General features: G+C 36.2%; 1 protein-coding gene across 7 annotated transcripts in view; it reads right to left on the bottom strand.

The window, feature by feature from the left end:
• Positions 1-262: 262 nt before the first annotated feature.
• SNTG2 (syntrophin gamma 2) overlaps positions 263-12,611 on the bottom strand; it is a 268,538-nt gene continuing 256,189 nt past the window's right edge. For all 7 annotated transcript variants that reach the window (XM_065679173.1, XM_065679175.1, XM_065679174.1 and 4 more), the window contains 2 exons: positions 8,669-8,779; positions 263-764 (listed from right to left, as the gene is read on the bottom strand). In XM_065679173.1, coding sequence (XP_065535245.1) covers positions 633-764; positions 8,669-8,779 — 243 coding nt within the window. In that variant the 3' untranslated portion in view covers positions 263-632. The remainder of the gene's footprint in view (positions 765-8,668; positions 8,780-12,611) is intronic.

Here is a 12,611-nt window from a genome sequence, read left to right as displayed (position 1 = left end):
TTAACATTAGCTTGTGCTTCACTGGGCCTACTTAATATGCTTAGAGTCATGTGGGTGATTAAGTCTTTTCCTCGATCTGAAACAGAGCACTTATTGTTTTCTCAGAGCTAAACTCCCAGGACTCGAAAGACCTGGACTGTGGAACTACAATTTTTCAGACATATAGAAGGAAGATAAAAACTCAATTCCTATGGCAGTTGTCTTCAATAATTAGTTCTCTTCTACAGTGAAGGCTAGTAGAAATTGTCTGCGTGCCCAGCACTTTTGAAAACAGACTTAGAGGCCAAATTTTGGACACCCACTTTTCAAATGATATTCCACATTTCTATCTAGTAAGGGGGAGCATGTATGACCATGACAGCAGAAATCAAAATGACACCACAAAAAATATTGAATGAATATTCACTTAGAATTTTAGATTAATGCTGAAGACAACAAACTGATTCAGTTTGACTTAATATTTGTTATCTCATAGATTCAAAATGTTTAACGGATTGTGGAAACTCTTAATGTTACAGATAACACAACTACAGACTTCTTATAAAATCACACAGTTGCAACATTGTGAATGAAATAACTACTTTCTTTAAGAAAATAATTTATTTTCCATAGTCACAACATATAATCTAATATCAGTTAGTGTACATATATTTTCTTGCAATACTCTGACTGTCTATAAATACTGGATCCACAGATGCCACTTTTGCTGCTATAAAGGAGTGAATACAGTGTAAAACTGCTGTCAGATCCTGAAATTCAAGCTCCTGAAAGAGGAAGTAAAAGGGAAAAAAAGGAAGAGAAAATGTGAATTCATATTCAGGTTTGTAAACACTTTACATAAATACAGAACAGACTAATCAGCAAACAACAATTGGACTTTAAATAAAAATTTGAATGTTTATAGGGAACTCTAAGATTTAAGAATAAAATGTGCACATCTGCAAGAACATTCAAATATTGCAACATATTTTAAAGTATTCCATAAGGATGTTTGGGTATGACGCAGTATCAAATCACAGCCAGGGAGGGGAGAAGGACACATGCTTTGGCAACCCCTGACAAGAGAGTCAGATAAGCAGGGCAGAAGCTAAAGTGAAGTCACACCACAGCCTCCATATAGAAATATGGCTGGGTTTGAAGTTCATATGCCTTAATTCACAAACAAAGGCAGAGATACTCCTAACCAGTTCTCAGATTCCCTTGACTTTTTATAACATATTTCATGTTCCTGCACAAGATAAATTTATTTTTCCCAATCTCTCCAGACAGAAATGGAGTAATTCTGACACAACGACAACAAATACAATAAAAGAAACAAGCTCAGTTTACATTATACTACTATTTGTAAAGTCTGCTGCTGGTAAATCTATTGTGGGGACACTTGGGACAATATTTGGTTTAGGGAGAAGACATTTTCAACAACATTGAAATAGTAGTTTATAGAGACACACTCCATATGCTTGCCTTTAAACAGAAAGCAAAGTACTGGACTTCTGCTTTTCATATCACAGTATTTTACCGTATCTTCTCAACAAAACTGCCTCAAAAAGAATATTTGGAATTCAAGGTTACTATGTTCTGGAAAAACTCACCATTGCACTATTTTGCTGTCAAAGGCCATGTATTTACTAGACAGGAGTGGGTTTACTACTAACAAAAGTCTTAAATTGTTCAGTGATATTTGTGGGGCATGATTTTCTAAGGCTATATTGGATATAACTGGGAATTATTTTTTTTTTTTGGTGGTGGGGGGAGCTGCAGGAGCTTCTGTGAGGACACAGCTGGTTCCAGCAGCATCCAACCCACCCACCACAGGGCATGGATAAGCCAACCCCACAGTCCAGGTATGACACCCCTGTGAAAACACATATAAGAAAGGGCAGTAAATTTCCCAAAATTCACAAAAAAAGCAGTGTGCTAGGAGATGATCCATGGCAGAGCAGGTAACACCTGGATGAAGGAGCCACACTGGAGCAGAAGAAACAAGTAAGAAGTAAGGAACAGCAAAGGCAAAGAGAAACAAGGAGCGTCAGAAAGAAACCGTTACACCCTGACAATATTTGAGGGCTATAGTTCATGATAATGACATTGTATTGATTTTTTTTGGTTTTTACTGTACACAGTTTCTTTACAACCTCAGGCATGTATAATTTATTGTCTCAGGGATTTTACTTCCCACTAAGCAAATTTATTATTCCCAGGAAAATGTAATTTTTTGTAACCATCTATTCACTCCAGCATAAGGTAAAAGTAAGCAATATTACTGGACAATAAGAGTAATAGAATGATATTCAAGAAGTTCCCAAGCTACACTCTTTCCATGGTGTTACAGGCCTTAGAAATGTCTTTATTCTCTATAAAACATCCACAAAAACTACAGGGAAATACCTCAGATGCGATAGCCTTGGAATACAGAAAGTTTGGCAGCAAGCTGTCCTTATATTGTTTGCTTAGTTCACACAGAAGCCTAAGAGAACTATGCTTTAAGAGCTTACGTCCTGCAAATAATATGTAAGCAGAGATTTTTAGGTGCATGTAATCATTTGTCTTGTGTGGGTTGTTATCAGACAAACAAATTTTAACTCCTTCCAGAACCTAGAAACTCAAGAATTTCTCAATTAAACAACTTTGAGAATGTGTTAACATAACCCTCCCCTCCCTTCAAAAATTCTTGTCTGAAATTAACCGGTTTTGCTACAACCTTCAAAAAAGCCAAATAAACCCAAACAAAACCATCTGAATTCAGAAACAATGCATAGCTATTTTTTATGCCAACTGTTGAAGTAATTAGTGATTTAAACCAGATTATTATAAATTGCTAAATTACAAACTGACACTTCCAAGATTATAAAAAACCGGCGAACACAAAACAATCCTAATTAAATGCTAATAAAAAAATAGGGCATAAACTGATATAACCAATAAGCAAAATGTGCCATTTGTTATCATTTATACCTAGTTAAAAAAGGAGAAAAAAGGGTAACATTGAGAGAAGGGGCAAAACTCTCTTAAACGTCTGCTTTTGAATACTTGCTAGTCAACAAATTAAGAAGCAATCATACTAAAAGAAGAAAAACCTCTTGAGAACTTGTATCAAGCTAAGCACTTAGGTAACTTAAAAACTGGCATTTGGTTGCTGAAGTAATCATTTGGGCCTCATACTCAAAATTAGACCTCTTTGTAAAAGAAAAATGAAGCATGAATGTCGGTTAAAATCCTTTTGAGGAATTTAAGCCCATGTAATTTTTATCCTGATTCTTTTGAGGCATAAGAAAATCTGCTTTTTCTATTTTGCTTGATAGTTATGGAGCAAGTGTGGGAATAAGTTTTTTAAAATGTATTTTATAGACAGTAGATGTCTACTGTAAATATTAATATAAGATTAATATAAAGATTTTAAGAAAAAAGTGTCATTATTTAACTCTCATTGTCCGAGTTTCATAAAACTAGAAGGAAGTACACAGTACAATATAACTCAGTATGATATAACATATCTCAGTATATCAATTCTTGGCTCAAGTAAAAGGTTTACACCTCCTGATTTATCATCTTTAAAACCAGTAAATTCTAAAACATGAACTCACTCATGTTTGTCTTAGATGTGCTCCAAAATAACAATATCATCCAATAATGTCATCTCAGTTCTGACATTTAACACAATGACCAAATGTGGTCAAAGACAGACTTTCCCAAAGCTTTTCATTTCTCTGCTCTGGATTAATGCACTTCTTATCTACATATATTTATCATGATAAGCAATCAGGAGTAACAACACAGATTGTAGGCAGGATTTCAGACTACTCTAACAATATTATGTGAAAACTTTCAGGATAAGAGCAAATACAGGAATGCCTTATTACTGGCAATCAGTTCTTCCCAATGCCCCTACTGCAGAGTTCTCTCTGTTTTTGTCAGAGTTCACAGTATATAATAATAATATAAAATTTAATCATAGAATCATAGAATAGTTAGGGTTGGAAAGGACCTTAAGATCATCTGCTTCCAATCGCCCTGCCATGGGCAGGGACACCTCACACTAAACCATGTCACCCAAGGCTCTGTCCAACCTGGACTTGAACATGCCAGGGATAGAGCATTCACAGCTTCCTTGGGCAACCCACTCCAGTGCCTCAGCACCCTTACAGTAAAGAACTTCTTCTACAATAAATAATACATAATGTATATTATATAATAAATATATAACATATTAAATTTATAATATATAATATAAACAACAATAATTTATTTCCTATAAAATATAATCTACATACAGTTGAAAGAGGAGCAGTACCATCTTATTGAACTTATGTTTTATGTGAAGACAGCACTTTATTTTCTCCATTTAATAGTGCAGGTCCCTCAGTCAGGGGGATTATTTTCAAGAATGGTGCTATTTTTGGAAGCTGTTACAGAGCTTGGTTGCCAAACAGGTGGCATGCAAGCACTCTTCATGCACTTTAACAGCTGGTTTGCTTCTCTCACGTTCTCTCACGTCTTCACTATTTTACATTATCTGTGGGGGTGAGCTATCATCTGGGATCATAAAAGAGGAGAAGATCTCTGGAGGTGTCCTCTTGCAGGGCTCTGTTAGATGTGGTCAGCTATAGTGGTTTCACAGAGGGAGTTCACCTGAGGCTTCATGTACCACAAGCACCCAGAAATGTAGATTACCACAGCAGTATTTAACCCAGGAGAACAAAAATGAGGGTAAGGCTACAGTGCTTTGTATCTGAAGGATGTCTGATGTCTATGCTGGCTGCCTTCACAATCCTGAAGGCAGGAAACCTGCTAGTCAGGTGCAGATGCTGAAGAATAGTCATATATATCCAAAACAAAAGTTGGGGTAAAAATTTTTGAATGCTCAGGACACAGATTGCTCAGGGAATGGGTATTCTGGAGGTGGATATGGCTTGCATGCGTATTACAACACGGAAAGTTGCAGAGGACTGGGGGTTAGCTTGGAAATATGATTTGGTAAAAGAAAGGGATAGCCGCCTAGCTTGGAAAAATGTAGATGTTGCATAGTCAGAGGACATGAAAACAATATGTCTTTTAGCAAGAGAATGTGGCCTTAAGGGTGGAAATTTGACCTCTTCAGGTTTAGAATGTAATGTGAATTCTTCCTAGAAAATAACACCAGTGACACTTCTTTTAAACAAATGAATTGCTCTGAAAAGCTGTTTTTCCTTTTTTTTTTAAAGTTATATTTCTCTCCATACCCAGCCAGGTAGATGACTGGCTAACTGATCATTTTGTTTGCTTTGTATTATCTAAGACCACCATTATGCTTGCTTGCCTTATCTGTGATTGCTGCTCTTTTTTTTTTAATTAAGATTATCAGTTTATTTTTGCTGTTATTTAGAGGAATCTGTGCATGTCTAGTATTTCAATAACCAAAGCTATTTCAGTTTACTTTATGTATCCCAATAAGTGGATTAAGTACAACAAAGACACCAGAAGGAAGACAGCAAGAGAAGAACATAAAAGATTGGATTAAAGCAGTGGGAGGACAAGACTGCAAAACTGCCTGCTGGTACTGAGAACATAAAAAATGTGCACACTGCACTGACCTCGATCACTATATGCGCACAGGTGAGTAAGAAAAATATATGTTCTTGTTTTGTCCACCCACCTGTGAGAACTGGATTTATTACACATCATAAAGAGCTTGACATGCCTGTTGCATCACTACCACATACACACTTAATTTTATTGATTACTTCCAAGAATTTTTGAACAAGACATGAGCCTTTATCACACAACAGGCAGATAATGAAGGCACTGAAGACACTGACAGATAGTGTTATTATGCCCTGTGAGTTTCATGATTTCTTTAAGGACCTTGGTAAGCCTCAGTGTTTATTAGTTGTTGAGAAAAGCATAGCTATTACTACTGTATTATTCCACTTATTTCAAACAGATTCAAATGATCACCATGTCTTTCGTAAGGAAAGAACAAAGATATCTAGGTTTCAGTTCCAGTCCACCTGGAATTCAAACTGGAAAAGGAAATTCTAAGTTTAGTTTTATATCTTGCAAGTATACCAGGGTTTGGCTGCCATATTGTGGTTCAGAAAAACAAACGTATTAGTATTGCACAGCTTGCTAAGACTGTTATAAGCATGCAGAGATAAATTATCAGCTATAGCATGAAAGCTTCTTCAGCTATAAACTTTTATTTGGCCTTCTCTTTCTGACTGTCACTTGCACAAAGAGAATAAGCTAAAATGGTGCTCTTACCCTGCAAGCATAAAAACCATATCTATGAAGCCAGTAGTCAGAGCCAGATAATTGCAACTCTATCTACCTATTGTGCTTATGTCTTTTAACAGCGTTCTATAGGGACCTGGGAAGAGTCAGATGGCTTTTCACTTTCAGCTTGAGTGATTCCAAATGCAACTATCTACTGCTATATCTGAAACACTTTTAAATGATACGTTGACAGATGCAAACTTTGCTAATGCACGAGAAACTCATCTGAAAATTTGTTCTGGAGACGCTTGTCTAAAAGCAGCCAACTAAATTCACCCATTCCAGCAAATATTAAAATAGATTTCCAACAGCAGTAAGACTGTCCAATACTGTCATGCAGGCAAAATCTTAACTTTTATTTAACATAATCTTGTAAATGTTTTTCAAAATTTCAAGATGTTCAGTAGCAAATTGCCAGACTTTAGCAATCAAAACCCATGTTAATAAAAATACAGAAGGGCTTGAGTGCCAGATTATGGTTTATTGATGCTTGAGATTAGTGCTGCTGTAAAGAGAGAGCTTTGCTTGCACTCAATTTGCCATATCTCTCACAAGTATTAATATGGAAAAAATATCCTCTCAGATGTATACAGGAAACCTAAAAAAGAAATGTTTTCTTGACCACTCTCCTGACCTATTTTAAAGAGAACAGGATTAACTGCAAAATTGCTGCACACTAATTGCAAAATAGATTACATTGTACCACTCTACCACCCTGAAATTACAGAAGATTTGAGGCTACAAGTCAGTGAAGAAAGCATACTGAATGCACTCAGATAAATATGCAGGGCTCTTGAGTTGTATGTGTAACAGACGAGAAGTGTATGAGACCAGCAACATTTAGTTGAAGTTTTAACATGGCTCAAAATATTCTAGCACCACCATGATTTCCTTCCTCTTTTTCTTCAAAGAAATATTTAGCCCAAGCTGGCAAAAGAGCAAGTGCAGTGAAGAATGATATACAAACTATCTCTCTGCTCCCAAGGTGAAGAAATTGTTAAAATGTAATTCCATCTTTTCTTTTCTACAGAGTATAAAAGGAACCAAAAATGAGAAGAAAAGGGAAATACGGAATTAAAATATGCTTGGGAAAAAAAGTCTCATCTTTCAGGTGTCTACAGTTTAGCTAAGGGAGATAAAGCATTCATAACAATCATGGAAGTACTAATCCTTTTTTTTTTTAACTTTTTTTTAAGCAACCTTGAAAATTCACGGTATACGGCATGTAGGCTAAGAGTATCTACTTGTATAAAGATAACTTGTAATTTCTCAGTAATGGATCCTGTGTTCAGGTACATAAGCTATATACAACTTTTCCAAATACAAAATATTTCAGCTGTTATTTACCATATCAGTTTTCCACAACAGATTACTTTTTAAAAGAAAATTCTAGCGAAAATGGTTTAGTCACTCCTGAGACACTGCAATTTGGAAGGAAGATTAGATTTGCACCACGGGGTTACTTTTTACTGTGAAATCTGCCCACATTTGTTCACAGGAAAATTTACATGGAAAATTTATATTATATAATATCTTTTATACTAGAGCCAACAGACAACTCAGGTTAAGTTTACTGATGAAATACTGAATAATTTACCAATATAGATGGATAAAGAAAGACATATTGCATTTGTTGTAACTTTATGGTAAGCAAGGAAGGTTAGGGATTTTCTTCTTACAACTTTTTTCATCACAGGACAGAATAAGTGCAGATTAAGGTATTATAGCCAAACCCCCAGATGATGATTCAAACTACAGTCCTGAAGTAGAAACTGCTGAAATTCAGATGGGAATCTGAATTCTAAGTTTCACAATTTTATTTGATTGCTAGAGAAAAGGAATAAAAAGATACCAGTAATATCTCATCTATAGTAGTGACTGGATGCCTCCACAACTTAATTACAGATCCTTAAAAGGATTGAGTGCTCTTATTTCATGGTAGAAACAGTAGGTTACAGGAATTGTTTGGCCTCTTGCAATATTCCCTTTTTTAAGCTACTAAAGTTTACATAATCTTTTATTGATAAATCTTAAGTTCATATTTGTTTAAAATGTATAATATACAGCAGCTTGAAAGTGTATTTAGCATTTAAATAATTTTCTTTTTCCTTTATCATTTTAAAAGGAGATTTTAGGTATATCTATTATAGGTTGACTAAACAACTTCACAGAAATCGTCTTTCTGAAACAATAAAACAGCATCCTAACCCAACTCAGTAACAGGCTTGTACAAATACTGTAATAAGTCTATAAATACTACATTACTTCTGTTTACTGTGGAGTTTCTAGAAAACGGGAAAAAATATAAACTGTGATGTGAAGTTCATCATATGCATGTGCAGCAGTAAATGGATTTTTTGATGCCTTGATAGTTATTCCATTTAAATTTTTACTAAACTAAGAGGCTGTTACTTACCTTTGTCTCAATTTGTTTGGTGTCTAGATTCTGAAACAGCAGCTTTACTTTTGTTTTCCCATCATCTGAAGACCCTTTGAGCTGAGAGAATTTAAACCTCCACAGCACATTCTAAAGAGAAAGAAATTTGGTTAAAGACTCTGTTACACACTTTTAACTAGAACTGTAAATTGATGACGGAAGATCATATATTGAGATAAAGCATAAAGAAAGTAAACATAGCACATGATAACAGGCTGGTTGAAGAGCAAACAAAATTAACAATTTAGTGTCATAGATGAAAGCAAAAGATTGAATATTTATAGTCACTAATTAAATAACCACGTAGAAATCATTTGAAATGTAAATATTTCAGTTGCCTACACAATACCAAAATCCATGGCATCTAGAAAGATTTGTGACAATATTTGTATCTGCTTCACTATGAACATAGTTCTATACCATATCTTGATCTTTCATATTTCACCTAGTTCATCTGCATAACATAATAATGTCTTACACAGATGTTGCAAACCTGAATTTACTGATGTGTATAACGTGGTTTAAAAACCTAAGCTAAAATAAGTTACAGAAATGCAAAGATATTATTACTGAATGTAGCCTTGCAAACCATAAAAATACTTTTTTACATTACATTTAAAAAATATATGAGAATTCTAGGCTTCTTGGTAACCTCCAGGTTTATGCATGACATCTTACTACTGTTGGCAAATCCTAGATTGACAGGGTATGTTTTAGTAGTTATGGTGATACATCTTAAAGACAAATAATGGGAAAATATTTTTGAAACCAGCGTAATTTTCTGTATTTATCTGAATGTTTTCTATTGATCATCTAAAACATATTAATATAAAAAAATACAAGGTAACAATTTGCACCCGCTGATGTTTCCTTTGTGACTGTAATCTCAATGAAAATTCTATGCACCTGTTGAAATGTGATTTAGTCCCTGGACACTGCTGAAGAAACACAATTTAAATGCTTTGAAGGGGATTTCAAAAGCATACACAGAAAAAAGTTTGCTATGCTCCATTTTCCAATATACCACATCGCAAAATACTTTTTTATGTACATCAGTGCTACCAGTGGTCTTGAGACACTACTCATAGTTTTAAAAGTAATGCCCTATAAATAAAAAAGTGTTTGCAGAAGGCACAAAAAGCATCATTCTATCACCCTGGTTCCCTGCAGACGTAAACATCTTGACTTCTTAAACAAATATAACAGATGAAGAAAAACCCAACTGTGCTACAGCATTTGATGGTGCTTAAACTTTACATTCATGAACAGATTTTAACTGGGTCCAGTGGTCCTAATTAGACCATGCACTAACTATTCAAAGCTTAAATGAGTTTGGATCTAAATAGGATAGATGAATGTCCACTATATAACAGCTTGGGTGGAGATGAAAGAACTTAGGAACAATTTAGCAATAATAGCCATTGCTGGAGTAATTATCTCTCTCAACAGTTGACAATGGGATGGTTTAGTGTGAGGTGTCCCTGCCTACGGCAGGGGGGTTGGAACTAGATGATCTTGAGGTCCTTTCCAACCCTAACTATTCTATGATTCTATGACTCTAATGAGTGGAAAAGAAGTAGATGGCTCTGGAAGGCAGAAGAAAATGCACACTCTGGGATCCCTTTATCTTGGATGAGCAGCTGGAAGCACAGGATAGAGAAGATGAACCAGCCAAGCCAAGAAGGTGAAAAGAAACTCTATGATCAGATATTAAGAAGTTGCAGGCCACAAGAGTATCTTTGTGATGGGCCCAAAATGGCAAAATGAGTTAAGCCTGGAACAGAACATGTAGGAATGGATGATCCTGGAACAGAATATGTAGGAAATAATTCTTTCAAATAAGTTTAAGAATCCCCTTGAACATCTTGTGTTGTGTTTGCACGGCAAGGTTTTGGTAGTGGGATGGGCTACAGGGGTGGCTTCTGTAAGAAGCTTCTTGAAGCTTCCCCTATGTCCGATAAAGCCAATGCTAGATGGCTCCAAGACAGACATTCTGCTGGCCAAGGCTGAGCCCATCAGCAGCAGTGGTAGTGCCACTCGATAAAATATTTAAGGAAGAGAAAAAAAAACATTCAACCAAAAAAAAAAGCCCCAAAGGCAAACAACAAACCGAGGTGGAACAGCAGCTGAAGAGAGGAGTCACAATACCTGAGAGAAACAGCTCTGCAAACACCAAGGTCAGTGAGAAAGGAGGGGCAGGAAGTGCTCCAAGTGCCAGAGCAGAGATTCCCCTGCAGCTCATGGTGAGGCAGGCTGTCCCCCTGCAACAGATGGAGGTTCACAGCGGAGCAGATCTCCACCTGCAGCCCATAGAGGACCCCATGCTGGAGGAGGAGGATGCCCAAAGGAGGCTGTGACCTGTGGGAAGCCTGCACTGTAGCAGGCTCTTGGCAGGACCTGTGGTGCCCATGGACAGAGGAGCCCATGCTGGAGCAGGTTTGCTGCAGGACTTGTGACCCTGGGGGGACCCACTGAAGCAGACTGTTCCTGAACACTGTCTCCCATGGGATGGATCCTACTCTGGAGCTGGGAAGATTGAGGAGTCCTCCCCCTGAGGAGGAAGGAGTGGCAGAGAAAATGAGTGATGAACTGACCACAGTTCAGGAACTACCATTCCCCAACCCCCTGTGCCACTGGTGGGGAGAGGCAGAGAAAATTGAGAATAAAGTTAAGACTGGGAAGAAGGGAAGAGTAGGGAGAAGGTGTTTTAAGATTTGGGTTTATTTTATTATTATCCTACTATGATTTTATTAGTAATAAATTAAATTAATTTCTCCAAGCTGAGCCTGTTTTGCCCATGATGGTAATCAGTGAATGATCTCTCCCTGTCTTTATTTCAATTCATGAGCCTTTCAACGTATTTTTCTCCCCATGTCCAGTTGAGGAGTGGAGTGATAGGGTGGCTTTGGTGGGCACCTGGCATCCAACCCATCATACTACTAAGCAAAAGTTGTTACACTTTTTGTTTAATTATTTCTAATAAGAAGGCCCTTTTTATATTATTTCCCAGACTGTAAGAAAGAATATTTTTAATAAGCACATGAGCTGGTTGCCCAAAATTTGAGATCCAGTCTCAGAGTCCTAGAGCAGACAAGGGACTGGCCTTTATTTTAATAAGCCTGTATGAACACCTGCTACAGTGCAAGAGCATTCTTTGCATCAGTAGGTGATTTTAATTTGAAATTCATTATCTCAAACAAAAAAATTTTTTTTTTTCAGCAAAATTTCTGTGTCCCTGATGAACTGTTAATTGCTTGACCACTTCACCAATCTATTCAGTGGTGCTAGGAAATACTCTGAAAAACCTATAAGGCAACACAGTTATCTCCAGCTGACAATTAGAAGTAAGATGAAATGCAGAAGCCACCCTCACTCAGAAGCCTCACTCAGGCTTGATGATACACCATCTCTCACACAGATGAAATATAAATGTACTTGTATGCACAAAAACTAGATCCTGTGTCAGCTTTTAAAATTTCAGTATGTTTCCTCTTATCTCAGAATGACTGACTGAATTTCTTTAATATATCTTAAAAATAATCCTTTCAGTTTGGAGTTAAAGATCGTATTTCAGATGACAGACTTTCTACTGTACAGCTCTATTAATACAGTAATATTTTATGTATGTAATTTTGCTTCTACTGGCAACAAAAGGTATAAAAATAATTTATAATAATTTAAATAAAAGTATCACTAGATTATATAGAAAACAGTAGAATTATAGCCAGGGTTTAGAAGTTGGCATGCATCATAAACTACCCCAGCAGCACTTTATATATAGCCACTGCTTTGCATTATAGGTGAATTTAATCTTCAAAATTATGACTTCGAAATGCATTTGCTCTTGTTCTGCTTATTTTAGACATGGCCTACATTTCCTATGATGGAAGAATAATTGAAACTACTTTATATTTGTAGCTTC

This window comes from Lathamus discolor, chromosome 5 (assembly GCF_037157495.1).
Source record: "Lathamus discolor isolate bLatDis1 chromosome 5, bLatDis1.hap1, whole genome shotgun sequence".
Lineage (NCBI taxonomy): Eukaryota > Metazoa > Chordata > Aves > Psittaciformes > Psittacidae > Lathamus > Lathamus discolor.
Note: the sequence above shows the minus strand (reverse complement) of the source record. Positions and strands in the feature narration are given on the sequence as shown.